This window comes from Octopus sinensis, linkage group LG15 (genome assembly GCF_006345805.1).
Source record: "Octopus sinensis linkage group LG15, ASM634580v1, whole genome shotgun sequence".
NCBI lineage: Eukaryota > Metazoa > Mollusca > Cephalopoda > Octopoda > Octopodidae > Octopus > Octopus sinensis.
The window spans coordinates 12,409,872-12,436,463 of record NC_043011.1 but is presented as its reverse complement, the minus strand read 5'-3'; the positions used below and the strand labels follow the sequence as shown (position 1 = coordinate 12,436,463).

The 26,592-nt window shown below is 36.5% G+C and overlaps 1 protein-coding gene across 10 annotated transcripts in view; it reads left to right on the top strand.

Annotated features, from left to right (window-relative positions):
- Window positions 1-26,592, top strand: part of LOC115219746 (cAMP-specific 3',5'-cyclic phosphodiesterase 4C) — a 734,075-nt gene that overhangs the window by 560,691 nt on the left and 146,792 nt on the right. For 6 of the 10 annotated variants that reach the window (XM_036509484.1, XM_036509483.1, XM_036509481.1 and 3 more), the window contains one exon: window positions 12,823-12,843. The exons of the other annotated variants lie outside the window; for them this stretch is intronic. In XM_036509484.1, coding sequence (XP_036365377.1) covers window positions 12,823-12,843 — 21 coding nt within the window. The remainder of the gene's footprint in view (window positions 1-12,822; window positions 12,844-26,592) is intronic. 10 annotated transcript variants of the gene reach the window in all.

Below are 26,592 nucleotides of genomic sequence, written 5' to 3'. Positions count from 1 at the left end.
GTATAGGTTAATGTGAAGTAAAATGTAGCACGGAAAAAAACAACAGGATATGTAATATTTAAATAATATATGAATATATAGGCGCAGGAGTGGCTGTGTGGTAAGTAGCTTGCTAACTGACCACATGGTTCCAGGTTCAGTCCCACTGCATGGCATCTTGGGCAAGTGTCTTCTGCTATAGCCCCGGGCCGACTAATGCCTTGTGAGTGGATTTGGTAGACAGAAACTGAAAGAAGCCTGTCGTATATATGTATATATATATATATATATATGTGTATGTGTGTGTGTTTGTGTGTGGGGGTTTGTCCCTAGCATTGCTTGGCAACCGATGCTGGTGTGTTTATGTCCCCATTATTTAGTGGTTCGGCAAAAGAGAGCGATAGAATAAGTACTGGGTTTACAAAGAATAAGTCCCGGGGTCGATTTGCTCGACTAAAGGTGGTGCTCCAGCATGGCCACAGTCAAATGACTGAAACAAGTAAAAGAGTAAAGAGTATACATCAGCGACAAATTTTGTGAATCAGCGCAAAATGTGTTAGAGTCCGTTTGTATCATTTGCCTGTCATAAATGTCATGTTACCTTTTCAACACAACTGATTTACCACACATGCATTAAAAGACAGTTTTGACAGTTAGTTCTGAAATAATGGTGTTTTCTCTGAGAATCCCTACTTCTTTTACAACAGTTATAAAGTGCTGAAGTAGTCTCCATAGTTAGCAGCATTGTTGCCACTCTCACAGCAGGACATGTATGTTAAATTTGCAATATCTTTGCTGATGTATACTCTTTACTCTTTTACTTGTTTCAGTCATTTGACTGCGGCCATGCTGGAGCACCCCTTTAATCAAGCAACTCGACCCCGGGACTTATTCTTTTGTAAGCCCAGTACTTATTCTATCGGTCTCTTTTGCCGAACCGCTAAGTAACGGGGACATAAACACACCAGCATCAGTTGTCAAGCAATGCTAGGGGGACAAACACAGACACACAAACACACACACACAAACACACATATATATATACTTATATACGACGGGCTTCTTTCAGTTTCCGTCTACCAAATCCACTCACAAGGCTTTGGTCGGTCCGAGGCTATAGTAGAAGACACTTGCCCAAGATGCCATGCAGTGGGACTGAACCCGGAACCATGTGGTTGGTAAACAAGCTACTTACCACACAGCCACTCCTGTGCCTATGTAGGGGTTTTTTTCCTTTACTTTTTCTAATTTAGTTCACTGGTGTGATTTAAAAGTAGTTAGTTTATAAGTTAGAAGGTATATGACAGAGAGCATTTTTAAGATTATTGCAAGGGAAACTCCAAACTACTCCTGTGTATCAAGATTTTGTGTCTGTGTTTGGAATTTCTTCTATAATTCTTCAACAAATTCACCTTCAAGAACTTGGTGGTCAGCATACTGGAGCAAACAGTCTTAAACTCTGTTATTAGCAGGAATAATAAAATCATAAACTGAATGGAAATGTGGAACAAACCATGAGGACCTAATTTACACCTGAACTCATTGGCTCTGTCAGTATCTCTTTATTATAATTGTTCCATGCACAAATCTATTCTGGCTTGCAGCAGATCTCCTCAGAGAAACAGCCAGTTGTCTCCTGTGCTATAAATCTGTAGCTCCTCTTTCTCCTTTTTGCATATACATCACTTTGTACTTGTTGAGTCCCATCTCTGGCTGCGGGATCTTACAGCTTCCTTAATTTACTTCTCTAGATTGTCTTGTATCTTTAAGTCTGGGGTTGCTGATCATTGGTCTATGTTGATTGATACAGTCTTTTTCTGGGTAGGACTTAGTATTCACAATCAGTGGAAGAGTGTCAGTTCACAATTTCAGACATCATTTTCAAAATCAGCAAAGGAAAATTATTAAAAATAACCATTTATATTTCTGTAATATTTTGCTTGAAAAATCATTCTAATCACCTCCTGTCTTGTTGAGATATCTCTTTATCCAATTTTTTTTTATGTCCACATACATTTTCCTGACATTTAATTTCGCTTCCCGTTATAGATATTGAAACTTGTATCTATAGAAATTAAAATATCTCGCTGATATTCTTTTCAGTTTTGAAAATTTAGCATAAGATTTTTTTTATTACTTACCTTGATGCTAAATTTATGAGTTCTTGTTCAATAATTTAGCCATCATTTTGTGTACCTGACATTTGTGTTTTATTCCATTTGTGTTTAGTCTTTTATGTATTTGGAACTATTGCTGTCATTTCTTGTTATTTCTTCCCTGTATTTCACGCTCTTGTTCTATTTGTGGACCTTCTGTGTTAGTATTCACTTTATTAATAATCTCAGTAAAGAAATTCTTATATTTTATTCCTTTTATTAATAATCCCAGGAAAACCTTTTCCTATTTTATTCAAAATAAAATTCTAACTGATTCACTTCATTTCTATTTGTATAATACTTCCATTGAACTTTTAGTCTTATTTCAATGAATAGAGACTCAACCGATGTGGTTTAGTTACTTCTTTCATTTTAGCTTAGAATGATTTCTATCTACTTGTCTTATAAAGGAATATATCTTATTTTTTATTTCAAATATTGTCCTTCATCTATTGCTTGTAATTATAGATTGAGAATAGTTTTGATATATATAGCTCATATATAATCTCTTTCAACATAAGCATAGTTACTATGTGTTAAAAAGACATCAGTAATCTTGTGACGTGTTTCTGAAGCTAGGTTGTACTTTTATCATCTTCAGGTTATTTAGTTCATATTTTTGGGGACGGGGGGGGGGGTCTTCTTGCTGAACTTTTGAGTAATGATTGACTTTTAAATGTCATATACACAGTTCAAGTTGATGTGTGCAGCCATGCTGGATGTTCAGTGATATATCCAAGAAAGAAAAAAGATTAACTTCTATTTTCCAAAATTGAAAAATTTATACATTAAATTCTTTTACTAGTTTCACTCAATATAAATATAAACAAGGACACTCACACACATGCACACACACATGAGGAGTGGTCCAAAATATCGAACTCAACTTAATTAAAGATATGACAGCAGGAAAAGAATACTTTCCATACTGTCATATAAGTGCAATTAACCTTTTTGTTACCCACCCAGCAGAAACCAGCTCTGGCTCTGAGTACAAATGCCTTGTTTTCAAAAGTTTTGAAATGAAATCTTCCACCGAACCTTAGTCACAATTTATGTTCCTAACACTAGCTGTATGATAACTAAGTTATTTTACTAAATTCCTTGTTATATTTAAAATAATTGAAAGAATCACAGAGCATCTCAAAATAAATACAGCAACAAAAGGGTTCAAATATATTATAGAGAAACAATTCTTCGCCCTTTTGATACCAACCTGGCTGAAACCACTTCTGGTTCTGTAGTACAAATGTCTTGTTTTCATAAGTTTTGAATTAAAATCTTCCACCAAACCTTAGTAACAATTTACGTTCCTAACACTAGCTGAATGATAACTAAGTTATTTTACTAAATTCCTTGTTATATTTAAAGGAATTGAAAGAAACACAGATCATCTCAAAATAAATACAGTAACAAAAGGGTTAAAATATATAATTGAGAAACAATTCTTAGCCCTTTTGATACCAACCTAGCGGAAACCACTTCTGGCTCTGAGTACAAATGTCTTGTTTTCATAAGTTTTGAAATGAAATCTTCCATCAAACCTTAGTAACAATTTACGTTCCTAACACAAGCTGAATGATAACTAAGTTATTTTACTAAATTCCTCGTTATATTTAAAATAATTGAAAGAAACACAGATCATCTCAAAATAGATACAGTAATGAAAGGGTTAAAATATATAATAGAGAAACAATTCTTAGCCCTTTTGATACCAACCTAGCAGAAACCACTTCTGGCTCTGTAGTACAAATGTCTTGTTTTCATAAGTTTTGAAATGAAATCTTCCATCAAACCATAGTCACAATTTACGTTCCTAACACTAGCTGAATGATAACTAAATTATTTTACTAAATTCCTTGTTATATTTAAAATAATTGAAAGAAACAGAGATCATCTCAACAGAAATACAGTAATGAAAGGGTTAAAATGGGTTCTCTTTTGAAAAAGTAGCTGTCTTTGTTGTCATCATCATCATACGTTTTTTTTTTCTCATGTTGGCAAAGGTTGGGCAAGTCTCACATCATCTTGGCACATAGCAAATTTTTTTTACAAAAACAAGCTAAATCTGTTGTCAAGTAAGTCCCCAAAGCAATAAAAACTCTAGGAAAAGCTGTGAATCGATTGTTTACTGCCATATATTCCTGCAGAGATTGAGGTTTAATGGCACTGAAAGGAAGAAAAGTTTTTAGAGTTTCAAGTTCTTTGACCAACAGATAACCATTCATGTTTCTATTTGTTTTAATAACTACCCACTCCATCAGCGTTGTGTTTAAGTGTGGTTTCAGATAAAGCTGCCTCAAGGTCTGCAGTACACTTCCTAATTTCATAATGTTTTGATAATGTTTTAATAATGTTTTAATAATGCAGTATGCTTCCCAGTTTTCTAATTTAATACAACACATAGCTAATTCTATCCATAGCAGTATAAAGGCTACCATAGACTACCCCTCTAAGCACCCCAGGAGTAGATTACCTGTCCTAGATACTGAGCGACAACAACACATCCAGCACTACATATGCACACAGTACAACAGAATTAGAGTGTACAAAGGAGCGAAAACATTCTAAGAGATGATGAAAACGGCATATGCCCCCTATACTGCAACAAGTTCTGGAATAGGTTAGAGAGAGACACCAACAAAAGAAATAAAAACAATACTTGGTATGATAACAAGAAGTTTCACAGTGTAATGTCTGTTGCCGCCACACCTAAGAACAAATTAAGTAAGGCATTCAAGAAAATCCTGCGCACAACTAGCTTTAAGATCAAAGTTGTAGAAAAGGCAGGTAGGACTATCAAATCTGTATTATGTAGATCATATCCATTTGATAGAATCACATGTCAAAATAATTGTGTAGTATGTTCTACAAACCCACATATGAACTCCAAAACCAAGAGCACTGTATACCAGATTAAGTGCCAAGATGGAGCTTGCGCGACTAACCCAGAGTCATACATTGGTGAGACTTCTAGGAGTATCAATGATAGGTTCGAAGAACATCTGGACAACTACATTGAAAAGAAACCAAACTCCATCTTCTATCAGCATGCTGTAGACTGCCACAAGGGCTCCTTAGGGAGACTTAAGTTAAACATCTTATCCACACATCCCACTGATGCAATGCTGAGACAGGTCAATGAAGCTGTTTGTATACAGGAATACAAACACATTCTCAACTGTAACCCTGAATGGGGTAACATCCAGATTCCACTCGGGAGTACCCCACTATAGCCACCCCTTTCTCTCATCTACATGTGGAAATCCATACATACATGTTGAGATGCATGATACTAAAATACATATATGTAGATATATATAATGCGAGCAAAGGTCTTTCCAACAGTGCTTAGAAGAGATATTCCACAGTAATTGTTACAATCACCACGGTCACCTTTGTTTTTGTAAAGTGTAATGATGTTAGCATCCCGCATATCCTGAGGGACTGTACCCTCTTCCCAGCACTGATACAGAAGCTCATGAAGGTGCCAATGCAGGATGGTGTTTTTGCTGGTTTTGATGATCTCTGAGGGGATGCCGTCTTTTCACGGAGCCTTGTTACTGGCTAGGGAGTCAACAGCCTTGGTGAGCTCTGCTATAGATGGCAGACTGTCAAGTTTGCACATGACTGGCAAGATCTTGACACCCTCGACTGCAAATTAAATTTAAATGTTGAAGTGAATCTAATGGTATTTGTGTGTTTTTGAATGGCTTATAAACACCTTCCATGCTGCAATTGTTTTAATTTAATAATGTTTTACATAAATCTCCTATGCTACTTTCAACTTTCATAAACTTTATGAAATGTTCATAAGCACCTGGTGTTCCTATCTTCATAATAATAATCTATTTCTATACAAATTAAGTGGCAAAAATTATAAGTAGCTGAGCTATTTATGATGGCCTGACAGACCTTGCTAGGCACTCATTTTACAAAAAATAAATATCATAGTTAAATAAGACATTTGTTGAAAGTCATGGGGTAAATCCACTTGTGACATAGAAAGATAAAAAGAAATATGTGGATATTTTTGCTTGATACCAGTCAAAGAGTTTAATTCGTTATAGCATCTTCCACTTGAGCATGTGCACAGGACCCTCCCTTAGCACAAGACCCAATTTGAACGCTCCTGGATGTATTGCCTGCTCTGCTGCTTGAAAAGTCCACGTTTCTTTATTCTTTTTGTTTCTTGGCATATTTTTTTCATGGCTGGGTGGCTTTCCTATCAGCAATTACTTTACTGTGTGGACTAAGTTAATTCTATCTTGCTCTTGGCACTTGAGAAATTGTCTACACCAGGACTAAAGCATCTTCTTCACACTAATTTAAATAAAACTAATCTATGTGGAAGACTACCATGAAAATGAAACAAAATTTATGAATATTGTCCATGTGGCTGTGTGGTAAGTGGCTTGCTTACCAACCACATGGTTCAGGGTTCAGTCCCACTATGTGGCACCTTGGGCAAGTGTCTTCTACTATTACCTCAGGCTGACCAAAGCCTTGTGAGTGGATTTGATAGACGAAAACCGAAAGAAGCCCTTTGTATATATGTATACATACATATGTGTGTGTGTATGTTTGTGTGTCTGTGTTCATCCCCCCAACATCGCTTGACAACTGATGCTGGTGTGCTTACGTACCCGTAACTTAGCGGTTCAGCAAAATAGACCGATAGAATAAGTACTAGGTTTACAAAGAATAAGTCCTGGGGTCAATTTGCTCGACTAAAACAGGCGGTGCTCCAGCGTGGCCTCAGTCAAATGACTGAAACAAGTAAAAGAGTAAAATTTAGTATACAATTATACAATTACTATTCAAATATTCTGGATGCAAAACCATTGGTCCCTCTATGACCAGACATATATTTACCTGCATGTAAATGCATTAATGCTCTATCCTTTAGAGTGTGCTTCTTTTTCGGATATATGATCTCCTGACAATGCTATCCATATATATATATATATATATATATATATATATTTAATATACCTTATATATTTAGGATGCATTTATATATTTAATATCCATTTATATATTCAATATTCATTTAGTATTCATACATATATATCTATTTAGTATGCAATTAATATTCATATATATCATCATCATTATCATTTAGTGTCCACTTTCTATGTTGGCGTGGGTTAGATGGTTTGACTGGAACTGGTAAACTAGCGAGTTGTACCAGGTTCCAGTCTTGTTTGGAATGGTTTCTACAGCTGAATGCCCTTCCTAATACCATATATATATATATATGTGTGTATGTGTGTGTGTGTGACCTCCTTCATGAATGACCATAGAATTGCACCTAGAAAGTTACCCTCCGAGGTACAAGTCTGGGCAAGGTTGTTTATGGAAGACCAGCAGTCGCCCATGCATACCAGCCTCCTCTCTCCATGCCACTGATGTTATCCAAGGGAAAGGCAAAGGGGCCGATACAGCTTGGCACCATTGACGTTGCAGTTCATTTATTAACGTGCAAGTGGCTGAGCACTCCACAGACATGTGTACCCTTAACGTAGTTCTCAGGGAGATTCAGCGTGACACAGAGTGTGACAAGGCTAGCCCTTTTGAAATACAGGTACAACAGAAACAGGAAGAAAGAGTGAGAGAAAGTTGTGGTGAAAGAGTACAGCAGGGTTCACCACCACCCCCTGCCAGAGCCTCGTGGAGTTTTCGCTCAATAAACACTCACAATGCCCGGTCTGGGAATTGAAACCGCGATCCTACGACCGCGAGTCTGCTGCCCTAACCAGTTGGCCATTGCGCCTCCACACACACACACATATATATATATATATATATAAATATATGTGTGTGTGTATGTATGTATGTATGTATGTATGTATGTATGTATGTGTGTGTGTGTTTCTGTTTGTATATATATATGTGTGTGTGTATATTATATATATAAATATTAGTTGTATATATATATAGTTAGTACCCTTTTAGTATCCATTTGTATATTCAGTATACAAGGAGAATCACATAAGATTCCTCAGATGTTCCCCACTAACTGTTGGGTAAGGTTATGTTAGTTAACTAAGAAATGTAATCTTAAAGATGGTATTTACTTATTTTCAGAGTCCATAGACAAAAATCCATCTTTAAAAATACTATATCATTCAAATACATAAACCTTTATGTAAGGTGTAACATTGCCTATTAAAAAGTAAGACGGTTTTTCCCTTGTCTTGATATAACTTACTTTGTAACAGTTACAATAGCTAACAGAATTCGGATCTTTTAGGTTTGAACGGCAGTTTTTTCTAGTGGTGTCATATGAAATTGAGTGTGTTTGTTATTCCTTGTACTGACATCTTTGCGATTGTTGTGAATGAATGTCGTTCATTTCCATTATTCTGTGAACACCTGTCCAGCCATGGGGGAAATATTACCTTACTTGGAAATAAGTAAGGGTCGGTGACAGACAGAGCATCTGTCCATAAAAAGAATTTGTATTATAAAACACTTTTCACCTATGCAAGCATGGCAAAATGAATGTTAAAATGTTGTTGTTGTTGTTGGTGGTGGTGGTGATGGTGATGAAGATGATGATGATGATGATGGTGGTGGTGGTGGTGGTGGTGGTGGTGATGGTGATGATGGTGGTGGTGGTGATGATGATGATGGTGGTGATGATGGTGATGATGGTGGTGATGATGATGATGATGATGGTGGTGGTGGTGGTGGTGATGATGATGATGATGATGATGGTGCATCAGAAGTAATAGTTATTACTGAAGGTCATTAGACAATGGATGTTATTTCCTGTCAGGCCATCTTTGTGTCCTTGTAGCTGTTACAAAATAAGTTGGTTAAATGAGAATGTTTTTTTTTTTTTAAATACTTCAACAATGTTCCTGCAAGACTTGTAATGTATTAACTTTGCTCTTGAAGCATGTTTATGAAGTTGGATGTTATTCATGGTTTATTCATAGTTCCAGGATATCATTGCACCAGGTGAGATTGTATTGTTGAAGAATTTACTGAATGACAGAACGGCATCAGAATTTTGTAGTGATAAAAAGAGTTAGAGGAAGAAATAGATGAAGGCATTTTAGAGGAGATCAAATTGGCAAAAGTAGGTGCTCATATTCTAATGAATCCATCTGAGGAGTTGGAAAGTAATGGTAGGAAGAACATTTATGACGCTAATGAATCTGAAGTTTGTGTTGAGTGCAAACATTGTTTTTAAGATAACAGAATTCGGATCTTTTCGGTTTGAACGGCAGTTTTTCTAGCGGTGTCATATGAAATTGTCACCCATAATTAGTATCGATCTATTGCATTTCAATCTGTTTTAGGGTTAGGGTTAGGGGTGGGGAGAAGGGTATCTTTTTTTTCTTCACAAATGTAAATAAACCCAATCTGTTTCTTAAACGAGGGGCATATTCATACGGCACAGAATGTTTTTTACCTCGATGGACGTCATCGATTGGTTGAAATTGCAGAAATTGAACAAAAAAAACAACAAATATCTTACAAACTATAGAATTTTCTCAATAAAGCCAAGAGAAAAAGATGTTTTATAAACACATTCTACCAGTATACGAAGTTTAAAAGTGTTTAGTTATGTGGAAATTATTTTTAAAAACTGCCGTTCAAACCAAAAAGATCCGAAATGTTTCATTAGAGAAGATGCAACCAGACAGAATGCAGAGAAGTATTTCAAGTGAGAAAATTCTTTGACAAACTCGATGCTGTTATAGGATTTGCAGACTGGAGAGTTATATTTGTTTTCACTTTTAGAAATATTCTTTTACTGGTTTCAGTCATTGATCCATCACTAAGCAAGACCTCAGTTATTGCTTTATCAACTGTGACAGAATGAAAGACAAAATAGAACTGGGTTAGATGTTATTGAATATCACATGATGTTCTGTCAGATGCTCTACCAACTCTGTCAGTCACTCAGTGAATCCTTCAGAGAATAGCATTTTGCAAATTTAGATTTTAAGTTGTCTCAACAATTGTTGCTTGATGAGATATAAGTTAGTTTGTTTAGTGGGAAGATGTTGATACTATCTATATTTAATAAAGAACTGTCAGCTGTTAACTGTCAAGTTAACTTAGTTGTGTTATAGATAAACATAACATTTATAAATCCTCAAAATGTGGGGTGGCCTTGCTTACTAGAAATAGCAGCCAAATCTCTCTCAAACCATACCTTGCTATCTTATAAATTACTATAGATAGCGCTGTTTAGGATTATCTATTTATGAAAATGATTGGAAGGATCATGGCTTGCATGCTTTTCATCAGAGGTTTGCTTGATCAAGGCGAAATTATGACTGAAATATAACAAGTAAACATGCATCAATATATTTGTAGCTTTCAAAGCTGGATGTGTCTGTGTATATTTAGTGTATGTCTGTTTTAATGCCACAGCTTCTTTGTCAGTTGTTGTTGTTGTTGTTGTTTAGCTTGTGCTGCATAATTCCAAATGTACGAAAGTCTGGCTCCAATGTATAGCTGTATCTCTTGCTTAAAAATGGACAACCAGAAATAATATGGTTATAATTGTCCAGCAATCTCTGTAGTTGCAGCAGTCTCAGTGCAAATCTTTACCATATTACTATAACAGAATTTAAAAAAAACACCCTACCCTCTGCTTTAAACAACCCACTGAACAAGAGAATGGACAATTAAAAATGCAGTCCTCTTTTCAGAAGCTAGGTTACTTCAATGTACAATGGTGTTATTTGGTCAGTATTTGAAATAGTTCGTGCTGCCAGTGGCATGTAAAAAGCACCCACTACACTCTCAGAGTAGTTGGCGTTAGGAAGGGCATCCAGCTGTAGAAATTCTGCCAGATCAAGATTGGAGCCTGGTGCAGCCATCTGGTTCGCCAGCCCTCAGTCAAAATCGTCCAACCCATGCTAGCATGGAAAGCAGGCGTTAAACGATAATGATGATGGTGATGATGATGTAATAGGTGCACTAAATATCCACTTATTACAACTAGTTTGAATATACATGGTCTGATCAATAAGTATCCGGACTGTTCCCATAGCAACAAAGCTAAAGCACACAGTGTGAAGCTGCTTGGCACAGATTGACCTTGACCTTTGCTGTGCATGTGCACAAAGTTTTAACGTTCTAGCTCACTTCCACTGTTTACAGCAATGCTTGGAAGGAAGGTGTGTAGTATGTGATCATCGCATTGACCATGACAGAGAAAGTTCAGGAGAGAATCTGCATCATATTTTGCCAAAAGCTTGGTGATACCTGATCAGAGGCTTACGCAAAGTTTTCAAAACATTTTCCTCGTTCTTGACACAATCAAAGACATCTTATGCAGCTGAAACCCAAGTGTCCTTTTGGTCAGCTGAAAGCAGTTTTGGCACAAACTCGGCAGACACACGTCTCATACCGAAATCTTCAGTGATAATGGACTGAACCATAACTAATCTTGCACATCCTCTGATAACTCACAGAGGGTGATTCCCCTCACAGCTGCACACACATCTGCAATGTTTTTCTCTGTTCTGCTGGTTGCAGATCTGATCTCCCAGAACATTCATCAATATCAACATCTGAACTCCTCATACACTTGTGTGCAGCTCATACACTCCTCTCCATACACTTAGTGCACATGCACAGCAGAGTTTAAGGTAAATCGGATCTTTTCGGTTTTAACGGCAGTTTTTTCTAGCGGTGTCATATGAAATTGTCACCCATAATTATGACCCTAGTATCGATCTATTGCATTTCAATCTGTTTTAGGGTAAGGGTTAGTTAGGGTTAGGGTTAGGGGTGAGAGGAAGGGTATCTTTTTTTCTTCACAAATGTAAATAAACCCAATCTGTTTCTTAAACGAGGGACATATTCATACAGCACCGAGTGTTTTTTTACCTCAATAGACGTAATTGATTGGTTGAAATTGCAGAAATTGAACAAAAAAAACAACAAATATCTTACAAACCATAGAATTTTCTCAATAAAGCCAAGAGAAAAAGATGTTTTATAAACACATTCTACCAGTATACGAAGTTTAAATTTTTTTAGTTACCTAGAAATTATGTTAAAAACTGCCATTCAAACTGAAAAGATCCGGTAAATCTTTACCAAGCAACTTCACCCTGGGTGCTTTAGCTTCATTACTATAGCCACATTCCAGATACTTATTGATCAGACCTCATATGTTTCATTTGGTAAGAGTGTCCTCTCTCATTGCATCTTTCCCAATCAGTTTCAGTATTGTTACTAATATAAATTGAACAAACATGACCCAATCTTATTTTTCTCTTCGTAAATTTTTTATTTTGGTTTCTTGGGCATATTTTAATCCCTGAAATTTATTTCATTATTTTAAAATGTGTTGCATTTATTTGAATTGATTTAATAATAATGAATAAATGAAATTAGAAAAAAGTTTGCTGAATTATTTAATTAGTGTACATAAGATCTGTATCTCAATATTTCTTACATCAAATTTGTCTTACATTCTTCTAGTATCAATAACGAACAGTGTCAATCACATGCTAAATTTGATTTGTAACAAGTTAAAAATTGATCATGTGCAAAGTGAAAAGTTCACCTCGTACTCAATCAAAAATGGTCAGCTATAAAATGTATGAGAGCAAAAAAGAAAATTATTACTTTTTTTTTTCTGAATATCTGTGTTTTAAGTATGAATTATGCTTTATCTTCTATTTTTCTACTTTTTCAATCACAGACAACATTTGGGAGATCAAAGGTATATATTTCTCTCTTTGTTTAAGTGGTTTTGTAGTGACATTACTGTAAAATCTTGTTAGTTTTACATCTTTACCGTTCGTAGCAAGCACATTGCATGAATATTTTATATTTTAAATTATTCTGAGAATAAAACATCAGAATAATTTATATAATGTTTAAGTATGATGTACCACTGTATAAACTGGAGTTTTACAAACTAAACTACTAATTATGCCTGAATCAGTTCCGTATTTTCACTGTTTTTTATTTGTTAAATAGCTGTGTTCAGCCATACTCTACTAAAAATCTCACATGTAGCTATTTAAATACATTAGGCATGATTAGGTTTAAACTTACCTTTGTCTATGTGTTTTTTGCCATCTTATATACAATATTCAATGTACAGTCTCACTGGGAAATTGATAATCATGCAGAGATATACAGAATGTATATATGGTTGTTACAGCTTATTCAATTTATTTTTTACATAAATTTTGGAACATTATTATTGTAGATGTGCATACGTGTGTAGTTATTTGGTTTCTCATCAATAGCATTGGGGTATATAGTTGATTGCATTCTGTTGATATACATAAAATTGTAGAGGCACATGGCCTAGTGGTTAGAGCAGTGGACTCGTGGTCGAGTGATCGCGGGTTTGAATCTCAGACCGGGCGATGTGTGTGTTTATGAGCAAAAATACCTAAGCTCCATGCGGCTCCGGCAGAAGGTAATGGCAAAACTTCTGCTGACTCTTCCGCCACAACTTTCTCTCACTCTTTCCTCTTGCATCTTGCAGCTCACCTGTGATGGACTGGCGTCCCGTCCAGGTGGGGAACCTATACGCCAAGAAACCGGGAAACCGGCCCTTATGAGCCAGGCATGGCTCGAGAAGGAACAAACAAAAAATATACATAAAATTCGCAAATGTTCTGTTTCACATGTCAAGATCATCTTTAATGCTATACTACATAAATTATTTTCAAGTGAAATGTGCATATGATTTATGTGAAGGCATCATTTAAACAGATCGAGAGTTTGTTGTCCAGACAGGAATAATACATTCTAAATTGATTGTAAGAGACTATAAACATCTCTACATAAACTGTTGTCAAACAAAGCACATGAATAAGCTGCTAAATATGCACTTACAGTTTCTTTTTCTGAAATTTTATACATTTGGTTAATAGTCTTGGAAAATTCTTTCTAATCATTGAACAACATCAAAAAGGCACCATACCTCACCTGTGGAAAGTCTCCTTCGTTAATCCTCATTTAGTTTCTTTTTTCTTTTTCCTTTTTGAGCAGAAAAGGATATAAGTTACAGAAATTAAATGCTGAAGGAATCTGAATTATAAAATTACTTTATAGAAGCAAGACTAATACAGTAGACCCCACTTTATAAATCCATCTTCAGACCACCTATTTTGGACTTATTAAACGAGGAATTTATTAACCGAGGGAACAAAATCTACCAATTGATTAAACATGTGGATCTATTAAAATACATACATGTGTGAATATACAAATAAAATCATTTTAAACAATGTTGTTGGATGAAAAATTTGTTGAGTGTTGTTTGCTTTGCTGGACACTTTGTTCACAAATCTGCATTGATTTTTTCTTCCATAAGAGTTCTAAAAAGATTCATGTCACTGAAATCAAAACTTTCAAGGCCACTTTCTTATTGAGTGAGATAGCATCTCATTTCAGCTGGTGTTGGAGGCTCTGGAACTCTTTCATGAACATCAATGTCAGAATTGCAATATTTCTTCTCCTTCAGTTTCCTTCTCAGATTGCCGAACATCATGACTGATCTCATCAAGTTTTTCTTCTTCAGTGATGGTCTCTGGAGCACACAACAGCACCATCATCTATGGACAACCAGTTCTCGAATTGCTTTTTGGTCAATCCAGTAGGCAGGGAAGACAGGATCAAATCTTGGTCAATCCAGTAGGCAGTGAAGACAGGATCAAATCCTGGTCAATCCAGTAGGCAATGAAGACAGGATCAAATCTTGGTCAATCCAGTAGGCAGTGAAGACAGGATCAAATCTCCATTAACATCTATGGCTTCATTTGGTTCTTCAGCCAAAACAAAACCACATTTGGTCCAACAATGTTTGATTATCTTGCTAGAGACCTTAATGGTGATTTACTTTACAAAAATGTCACGTTCAGTGTCTTCCATAGCATCAACAATCTCAAGCATTTCATGTCTGAAGTAAACTTTCAAGATGTTGTTTATCCCCGTGTCACACTGCTGCAGCACTGACATTGTATTGGGAGGAAGAAATTTCAAAGTGATATTCTTGAGATCATCAATGACTACATGAGAAGAACAATTGTCAAGTAGGACCACCACTTGTCTTCTAGATTCCTGCAAATGACAATCCCAAGATCTGAGCCATCTTCCATAGAGTTTTTCTGTCATCCAAGCATTGGTTGAAAAGTTGTACTGAATCAGAAGCATCTTGGTGAACCAGCCTTTCCAATTAAGAGCAAGTCTTCTTTGTCACCATTCATGTTACAGGCCACCATCAAGGTCACATGGTCCTTTGCCATCTTAAAGCTCCTCACAGTTTTCTTACAACTCTCATTGACATATGTATTCCCTGACATGCATGAAAGTAGATCCCAGTTTCATCAGCATTGTAGATGTCCTGTGACTGATACGATTTCAACAGAAGCTGCATGGTTGTCTCATGAAATTGGTGGGTTCCATCGATATCAGCTTTAGCTGCCTCACCTGCAAAGTATGAAATGTTTAGTTTGTGTTCTCTAAAGAGAAAAATGTGAACTAGTGAACTACAGAGCTTACCTTTTAGAACCATAAAAGTGGTTCCGTATCTTTTTGCCAATGGTAAAACCAGGCTTCAGATGCCTTAAAATCGTGCCTAACAAAGGTGTTGGCTTTGTGCATTAGGATCAGACCATTGACGAGCATGTTTCTTGAGCAAATAAATTGAAACCAATTGTAGAGAGCACAGTTCATCTGTTGGGGCTTTCTCTTTGGTGAACAGCCATCATGTTCTTTGACACAATGGTCATCTTCATTCTTTAACAAATTCTAGAGCAGAATTCTTGAAATTCCAAAACTCTGTACTGCTTTCCACTGAGTTGTTTTCCCAAGAGCTTTGTAACATTCTAACAATTGAATCTTTTCTGCCACGGATTTGTCCTGCCTCTCTCTTTTCATTTTGAACATTTTGAACAACTTGCTTGTGTTAATACAATTCTATATTTAAGAGATGATGAATTATGTACATTATTTACACTATTTACATTATTCATATTTGACGGATATCTGTCCTCATCTTGTTCGTTGTTAACACAACATTTCGGCTGATATACCCTCCAGCCTTCATCAGGTGTCTTGGGGAAATTTTGAACCTGGGTTCACTTGTGTGTGTGTGTCTGCCTCTGCACAAATAACAAATAACATGATTTTTTTTATCTTTAAATACTGACAGGTAGGTTCCAGCAGCCACAACCACCCAGCTGTCACGTGACACACTCCATCATCCAATGAATGAGAAGGGCATGTAATTTTGACAAGAGGTGTCCCCGGGGTCTACTTTTTCGTTTGAATGACAGGGTTGTGTGGTAGGCTCCAGCAGCCACCGACAGCAACTACATATCTATTCATCTATTTTTGGGCGATGGAGTGTACCATGTGATAGCTGGTTGGCTGTGGCTGCTGGAGCCTACCTGTCAATATTTAAGAGCAAAAATAAAAACACTTCATTCCTTCACTGTCACTTTAGAAAGAAGCAGCAACAAATTGATTTATTAAGCGATGGTTTGGATTTATTAAATGAGAGATTTTATGTGTAGAATTTCCGTCCCAACCCATTTTTGGAAAAATTAAGCGAGTGGATTTATAAAGCAGGATCTACTGTACCACATAGTACTGTTGAAGGGAAAAGTACAGCTCACATTTATCACACAATTAATTCACCATCATCATTTTAGCATCATATTTATCATGATAGTATTGATTAGACAAATCTGCTGTCCTGTATATCACGACTGATCTTTGTCTTCTGTCATTTTGGCTCCAACATCCTGAAATCTGACCTTACAATTTCTTCCGTGGGATCTTTTCGGTTTGAACGGCAGTTTTTTCTAGCGGTGTCATATGAAATTGTCATGGCTGTGTGGTTAGGGAGCTTGCTTCCTAGCTATATGGTTTCAGGTTCAGTCCCACTGCGTGGCACTTTGGGTAGGTGTCTTCTGCTATAGCCCTGAGCCGACCGAAGCTTTGTGATTGAATTTGGCAGGCGGAAGTTAGTGCCGTGTGTGTATATGTGCGTGTAGGTGCTTGTGCCTCTCCGAAAGAGAGAGAGAGGGAGAGTATCGATCTATTGCATTTCAATCTGTTTTAGGGTTAGGGTTAGGGTTAGTTAGGGTTAGGGGTGGGGGGAAGGGTATCTTTTTTCCTTCACAAATGTAAATAAACCCAATCTGTTTCTTAAACGAGGGATATATTCATACGGCACAGAATGTTTTTTACTTCAATAGACGTCAGTGATTGGTTGAAATTGCAGAAATTCAAGAAAAAAAACAAATAGAATTTTCTCAATAAAGCCAAGAGAAAAAGATGTTTTATAAACACATTCTACCAGTATACGAAGTTTGAAATTTTTTAGTTACCTAGAAATTATGTTAAAATCTGCCGTTCAAACCGAAAAGATCCCTTCCGTGTCTTCCTCTTCTGCAGGTGGATTCCAGTCAGCAAATGTGCCATTGTCTTCCTCTTCCTATATATTGCCTGATATCTTCAATACTCAGCCTTTTTCAGCTTCCCTAGCTGAATGCAGCTTTTCTATATTCAATGCTCATGTATCACCTTCCTTAAATCTGTGTTAAACATCTGTCTTCTGTACGGAGAGACATTCTTTTGCCACTTGAAGTAACAATATGATTATCATTATTCAACTATACAGACTGCTTCTGTAAATTAGCAGCAATCCAAGTATACTGAATTTGTTATAACATCATGTACAAGGCAATTTGTTAGGGTATGGAGAAATAAATAACTTGCATCTACTATAAGAAATTCTTTACTCCTTCTAGAAGTGGAATATCCATTGTGTTTTTCACATGGACATAGATATGCAGTTAAGAAGTTTGCTTTGTAATCATGTGTTCTGAGTTTAATCCCACGGCACAACACATTAAATAAATAAATGTCTTCTATCAGAACCACAGATCAATAAATACTTTGTGACTGGAATTTGGTCGCTAGAAAGTGTGGGAAGATCCACAATTTAATTTATTAGTTTCACAACAAGATTAAAATTGTATGTTTATAAATATACACACATGCTTATACGTGTGTGTGTATGTGTTGTAAAAGTTTTAGACATCAGCAAGAAAACAGAAAAACCATAGCCTTGCAAACTAAGTCCCTTGAGATGTTTGTTCTGCATCAAGTTAGATACTTTTTTTGTTACTGTTCCTAATGCCAACCACGGAGTGGTTCATTAGGAAGGGCATCCAGCTGTGGAAACACTGCCAGATCAGACTGGAGCCTGGTGCAGCCTTCTGGCTTCTCAGATCCCGGTCGAACTGTCCAACCCATGCTAGCACGGAAAACGGACGTTAAACGATGATGATGATGATGTTGACATCAGAAATGACAGGACCAGAGATTTGCTCATTGAAAAATTGTGACACAAATTTTGGTATGAAATAAATAAAATTTGTTAATTTTATTGAGCATGAGAAACAAACTATTACAACTGCATGAATTATGTTTTTACATGCAGATATTATTAGTTAACATACTTCTATAAATATATAAATATAAGCTTCTTCCAATAGATCCTAGCATTCACTTTTTCTGTATTAGACAAATACAAGCCTAAAATATACTACAATAAAAGATATTAAAAATATGTCCCAGGAGGAGAAAGCACTCCATTTCTTTTAATCAATTGTTTTATATCCCTATTTACAACAAACTATCACATATTATACCCATATGCCTTTACATCTGGAGATCATATAATCCTACCTAGCCATCAGACCAAACAACATAAAATAATGTTATCATATACATCCCTCATAACAAGGTGATATCCTCACAAAATAAAGAACTAATACTTTAGGCATTACATACAATAGAGCTATGTTGCTCACACTTAAAAAAACAGAGCTGAGTATTTATATGTGAAAACATTCAGCTGCTGTAAGGGGAAAATGGATTCATAGATTCCACCAGGTTAGTTCTTAGGTCTTATGCTACAAACCACCACAAACTACAAATCATTTATAATAAAAGTTTTCCATTAATTCAATAAAACAACGTCTGTAGACCCGTAGTTGTCAGAATGCATAGTCACAGTCTGTTTCGATCACTTATTATCTGCAAGACCATAGCAAATACAGAGATTATGTAACTCCACACCTAAACATTGTTTACAATATTATTTTACTCTTTCCCCCCATCTAGTAAAGGCAAATACAAAATACACACTTACCAAAATAGTTATGTTATTGACTTTCTATAACCAATCTCTTCATCAGACTGCACAATTCTTTCAATAAATTTGTACTGTTTTGTACTGATCAAATCATCTTTGACTAGTTCTGTTACAAGCCTAACCCCAGATCTCCATATATATAAAACATAGTAACAAAATAGTACAAATAAAACTAAATAATTACACTAGACAACAGAAAAAGATCTTTGATAATCTATGTTTTGACATGTGTAGGAGGAACATGTGCATGTGTCTATATGTGTGAATATGCTACAATAAATTGTTATGTGCATAGAGAGAAAAAAATCAAAGCAATGATGGACATGTTTATTCTTAATGCATTTCAACAGATTTAAACATGAATATGCTAATCACTGTTGTATTTTGTCTGTGGAGAATAACATCACCTTCCAGACAATGTATGTTCATTCATGAGACATCTGATTCACTGTGGTGAGTGAACTTTGAGATGCCACAGTGTTTCAACAGTACTCGTGGTAAGTAGCTTGTTTACCAACCACATGGTTCCGGGTTCTGTCCCACTGCATGGAACCTTGGGCAAGTGTCTTCTACTATAGCCTCGGGCTGACCAAAGCCTTGTGAGTGGATTTGGTAGACGGAAACTGAAAGAAGCCCGTCGTATATATGTATATATATATATATGTATGTGTGCTTGTATGTTTGTGTGTCTGTGTTTGTCCCATACAACATTGCTTGACAACCGATGCTGGTGTGTTTATGTCCCCGTCACTTAGCGATTTGGCAAAAAGGGACCGATAGAATAAGTACTGGGCTTACAAAGAATAAGTCCCGGGGTCAATTTGCTCGATTAAAGGCGGTGCTCCAGCATGGCCGCAGTCAAATGACTGAAACAAGTAAAAGAGTAAAAGAGAGTATAACATCAGTTTTATGATATCAGCTTCAGTTATGGAGGTAGATCACACTCTTTTGAGGCCTGATGTATCCATTCGTGTTCTGAAATAAGAGACCACAGTTGCACCTTACATTTTGGTGCTCAAGAACTTAGCCCAATTTTGGAATATATTTGGTTGGTTGTTCCTTCTCGAGCCATGCCTGGCTCATAAGGTCCGGTTTCCCGGTTTCTTAGCGTATAGGTTCCCCACCTGGACGGGACGCCGGTCCATCGCAGGTGAGCTGCAAGATGCAGGAGGAAAGAGTGAGAGAAAGTTGTGGCGGAAGAGTCAGCAGAAGTTTCGCCATTACCTTCTGCTGGAGCCGCGTGGAGCTTAGGTGTTTCACTCATAAACACACACATCGCCCGATCTGAGATTCAAACCTGCTATCCTCGACTGCGAGTCCGCTGCTCTAACCACTAGGCCATGTGTCTCGACAATTTTGGAATATATTTGGGATGTTGAACCTAAAGCCACATCAATCTTACCCAAAAGACTCTATTTGTAACAAAAATAACATTATTAACGCTATTAATATACTACATAATATTAAAATAACCACATATTACTAAATTAGTTTATTTCAATAGAACATTAAAAAAAAATATCCGTCAAATGTAAATAATGTAAATAAAAAAAACTTATAGTGGTATTAGAATCTATAGTAATTGAAACAGAAAAATATATGTATATAAAATATATGTATATAAAATATATGTATATAAAATATATGCATATAAAATATATAAAATGGTCATTTGTTCAATAATAACAAGTAAAAGAGTAAAAGAGAGTATAACATCAGTTTTATGATATCAGCTTCAGTTATGGAGGTAGATCACACTCTTTTGAGGCCTGATGTATCCATTCGTGTTCTGAAATAAGAGACCACAGTTGCACCTTACATTTTGGTGCTCAAGAACTTAGCCCAATTTTGGAATATATTTGGTTGGTTGTTCCTTCTCGAGCCATGCCTGGCTCATAAGGTCCGGTTTCCCGGTTTCTTAGCGTATAGGTTCCCCACCTGGACAGGACGCCGGTCCATCGCAGGTGAGCTGCAAGATGCAGGAGGAAAGAGTGAGAGAAAGTTGTGGCGGAAGAGTCAGCAGAAGTTTCGCCATTACCTTCTGCTGGAGCCGCGTGGAGCTTAGGTGTTTCACTCATAAACACACACATCGCCCGATCTGAGATTCAAACCTGCTATCCTCGACTGCGAGTCCGCTGCTCTAACCACTAGGCCATGTGTCTCGACAATTTTGGAATATATTTGGGATGTTGAACCTAAAGCCACATCAATCTTACCCAAAAGACTCTATTTGTAACAAAAATAACATTATTAACGCTATTAATATACTACATAATATTAAAATAACCACATATTACTAAATTAGTTTATTTCAATAGAACATTAAAAAAAAATATCCGTCAAATGTAAATAATGTAAATAAAAAAAACTTATAGTGGTATTAGAATCTATAGTAATTGAAACAGAAAAATATATGTATATAAAATATATGTATATAAAATATATGTATATAAAATATATGCATATAAAATATATAAAATGGTCATTTGTTCAATAATAACAAGTTAGTTTGATAGAATTTTCTAGAGTGAGATTTACCAAGACAGTCCTGCTAAAAAGGTTCTAGCAATAATCTACCATCATGTGTGCATCATACCTTTCTCTGATTCCCCTCTTCCATTGTTTTACATTCTATTGAAGTCTTTCACTTTGTTCTTTGCATAAATCACAAAACCTTTCTGGAAAGCAATCTAAATGTGGAGAGAATGGATATTGATACTCATGTTACAGCCAAGATTGTTAAAATTGAAGAGCATGGTCTTCTGCTAATTCAGGATTGTTATCACCCCGAATTAATAGAAGTTGTCAAGAAGGTTTTTGATTACTAAATAGAGAGAAAAAAAAAGACCACATTAAACGTTTATGAATTCAGTCCAAGGAATTTACTTCAGAAGTCATCAAAACAGACACCTTCTTTGCTTAGTGTCTCTACTCTAAACCAGTGGTTCACAAACTATGAGTCGCAACCCACAGATGGGTCACGAACGGAATCTTAGTGGGTCGCAAAAAGTTATAAAATTACGCATTAGCTTTGATTAACTGCTGTCTATTGAGATAGTTCAAGACTTATGTTTTCAATACCAGACTTGTTGTTTTATCAAGCAGTAGGCTTTTTCACGAACTTAACAAATCAGAGGTACCCAATCATTTCCACCGAACCATTAAAAGTACTTCTCCCTTTCACGTCATCTTACATTTGTGAAGCTGGATTTTCAGCAAGGGTTGGGATTAAAAGCAAATATCGAAATAAACTGCAACTCTCAAATTCTTTACACCTGAAACTATCACACATTGAACCCGATGTTAATTCTATTATTGAGCGTAGCAAGAAACAGGCTCATCCTTCTCACACGCCTCACTGAAGATGTAGTCTGAAATAAATTTGTTAATTTCATTAATGTTTTTACTCAGTAGAGTTAAGTGGGTCGTCGTAAACTGGTGTGATAAATAGTGGGTTGCGACTCTAAAAAGTTTGGGAACCACTAAATCAGTTTATTTCAATACAAAAGTTTAAAGTCTAAACTTTAGTATTGAAATAGATTGATTTAGTAGCAAGTGTTTGACTTAAAAGTATGTACTGTAACTAATACCATTAATATTGTTGTTACATTTGTATCAAAATATAAATCATTAATTAGTTGGAACTAACAGGGCAAAACTGGGGCCATTTTTGGTATCAGCACTCAAAAATTTACTGAAAAGTAGGTCTAAATTATGGTGCAAATGATGTCCCTAATTGATATATGTGGATATGGCACGGCTTGGCTTTGCGAACGAAGATCAGGAAGGCTGTCCACGTCGCGTGCATGCACGCTCATGACTTACAAGTCCAATATCGGAAAGGCAGGTCTGTGAGCAGTGTCCACAGATGAAGGTAATATCCGGTGTGGTGTCAGAGGCGGCTCGCGCCTTCCTCCTGTGTCTCTTGTCTTTAAGTGTGTCTCTTCTTTGTTCCTCAATCGTGCTGACTGTGTTGAAGATCATGTGGCGCCAGACATCACGGTCCGCAGCCAGGTCTGACCAGCATTGGTGGTTAATATGACATGCTGTTTGAGACTTCTTGGAGGCAGTCTTTGTAGCGCTTCCTCGGAGCTCCTCTCATTCGGTGGCCGGTGGAGAGTTTGCCAAACAGGGCAATCTTTGGAAGGTGATGGTTCTCCATTCTGGAGACATGCCCTGCCCATCGGAGGTGGTACTTCAGTAGCATGACTTCAATGCTGGGGATCTCGGCCCGCTCCAAGACCGCAATGTTTGTGACGAAGTCACTCCAGTGAATGTTGAGGATGGTGCGGAGACATTGCTGGTGGAAGCGCTTGAGGAGACGGATGTGACTGCGGTAAGTGATCCAGGTCTCTGAGCCGTGGATATATCAATATACAAAAGGGGTATGTTGTATCTCCAAAACTAGAACTGAAATAGCAAAATCAATGGTATATTTGGAATCAGTACCCAAAATACACCCCAAAATACATCTAACTTGTAATGCATTAAGATGTAAGGTGAAACTTAATTAGCAACATCAATATATAAAGAGTTGTGTTGTATTTCCAAAAGTAGGGGTGAGACTATCACCCCTACTTTTCGAGATACAAAAGAATAAACTCAGAGGATTTCAATTACAATTTGTAATTATAAAGAGCTTTATCCATTATATAATCAGAATGTTCCACTGTTGAATGTTTTGAATGTTTTGATCAGACAGAGATGTTAGACTAGTGTGACGCAAGCTGCTGAAATAATTTGACATTTATATTAATTAGTTGCTTGACTGTTTGAATGATTTCTATAAAAGTTTAAGAATCATAAACAGTTTGTTCAGTTCACAATGTATGAAAGAAAATCTCAAATTTGTGTTCAGATTGCTTTGTGACTGGAATAGTATAATAGTATATAATAATGTTCACAAAGTAAAAATAATGTTAGTAAGTAGTAATGTTTTCTGTAGTGATATTATAGGTCTTGTTAGTTTGTTGGTTACCAGGATCTTTTCGGTTTGAAAGGCAGTTTTTTCTAGCGGTGTCATATGAAATTGTCACCCATAATTATGACCCTAGTATCGATCTATTGCATTTCAATCTGTTTTAGGGTTAGGGTTAGTTAGGGTTAGGGTTAGGGGTGGGGGGAAGGGTATCTTTTTCTCTTCACAAATGTAAATAAACCCAATCTGTTTCTTAAACGAGGGACATATTCATACGGCACAGAATGCTTTTTTTTACCTCAATAGACGTTACTGATTGGTTGAAATTGCAGAAATTGAAGAAAAAAAAAACAACAAATATCTTACAAACTATAGAATTTTCTCAATAAAGCCAAGAGAAAAAGATGTTTTATAAACACATTCTACCAATATACAAAGTTAAAAATTTTTTAGCTACCTAGAAATTATGTTAAAAACTGCCGATCAAACTGAAAAGATCCGGTTACTAATTTCTCTGATGTGATCTTTGATGATGTCTTTCTACAGTATGTGTCTTGTCATTAAAGTTGTCATTAATGTTACTAACGGTTTTTCTTTTGCTTTTCTGTTTTGACATTATAAAGTCATCAAGTAATATTAATATCTTTGTAACGATCCTCCAGTATTTTGTCTGGCTCATAAAACATTAGATTTATTCAGAAAGCCTTATTATTCTGGAAATAGGTTTCATTGATATACATTTATTCTAGATTTTTTCCCCCGAGAGCAATAAATTCTCTCAATGTCTACAGCTATTAAGGTTTTGCTGCCAACTAATGATTTCACTTGTAACCATTATTACCAGTTCTACGAATAACTCCAATGTCTTCTGTTGTTTCATAGAACAATTCCATCATTGAATTTAAAGGTAGAATATGTTATTTGGCATATTGGCCTGCAAGTGAGATCCATGCTGCACAAAGACAGAATATATGGCATAAATAAATATGGTGAAATCGAATAAAGGAACTACACACAAGAGAATTATTTGTGGTTCTACAGTTTAATCAGCTTAAAGTTAATTGAAAGACCAGTTCATTAAACAGCTTTCTTTTCGACAGATGGTTGGACTAATTGAATGTTTCCAAAAGCTCTTTGCATTTATACTTCCTTCTGAAAGTTTGCTTTCCAAACAATCCTCATCTGTTTAAATTGTTTTCCTTCGAATATTCTACAGTCCATAACTACTTATCTATTACTACCATTTATTGAAATGTGGCATGTATATATACATACGTGCCACATTTCACTTTCTATGTGTCATTTCATAGAATTAGTAACTTCGTTTTGCATTCGGTATTCAAAATTATTGTCATCACTGTTGCTGCTACTGATGTCGTTTTAAACAATTGCTTTTCTTTGTTGGTTGAGGATGGATATACTTACATCATCATCATCATCATCGTCGTTTAACGTCCGCTTTCCATGCTAGCATGGGTTGGACGATTTGACACGACTGGCGAACCAGATGGCTGCACCAGACTCCAATCTGATCTGGCAGAGTTTCTACAGCTGGATGCCCTTCCTAACGCCAACCACTCCGTGAGTGTAGTGGGTGTTCTTACGTGCCACCGACATGAGGGCTAGTCAGGCAGCACTGGCAATGACCTCACTCAAATCTTTTACACATGCCACCGGTGCGGGTGCCAGTAAGGCAATGCGGGTGACGATCACACTCGAATGGTGTTTTTTACGTGCCACCAGCACGGAGGCCAGATGGCCGCTCTGGCAATGATCACGCTCGGATGGTGCTCTTAATACCCTACTAGCACAGGGCACGAGTGCCAGTAGTGCGACGCTGATCACGCTCGAATGGTGCCTTTTAAGTGCCACTGGCACGGAAGCCGGTTAGCCGCTCTGTCAACGATCACACTCGTATGGTGCTCTTTCCACCCCGCTAGCACGGACACCAGTCATCGAATTTGATTTTGATTTTTCATTTTTGATATACTTACATTTACTGAGACCATTAATTATGAAGTCAGCAATACCTGACTAGAGTTTGTAGGGTAAGAAGATTTGCTTGTAAAAGGACTTTATATTATAACTAGCACTAGTGCTAGTGCATGCATATACAGCTGCATGTGTGTGCACATACACGCGAGTACTGTCCAAATCTCCGACCAATCACATACAGCTAGCTGGCATTCAATTGGCGTATCAAGTTTCGGGCATTTTGATTGGCTTTTGGATAGAAAATTCACAAAAAAGTCACTTCTATTGATTTTTCAATGGCTTTGCGGGGTGACTGGGGAAATGTAAAGATGTGCACGACCACCCTTGGACAGTTTTGAATGACCATAGAAAGTGCGAGCCCACTA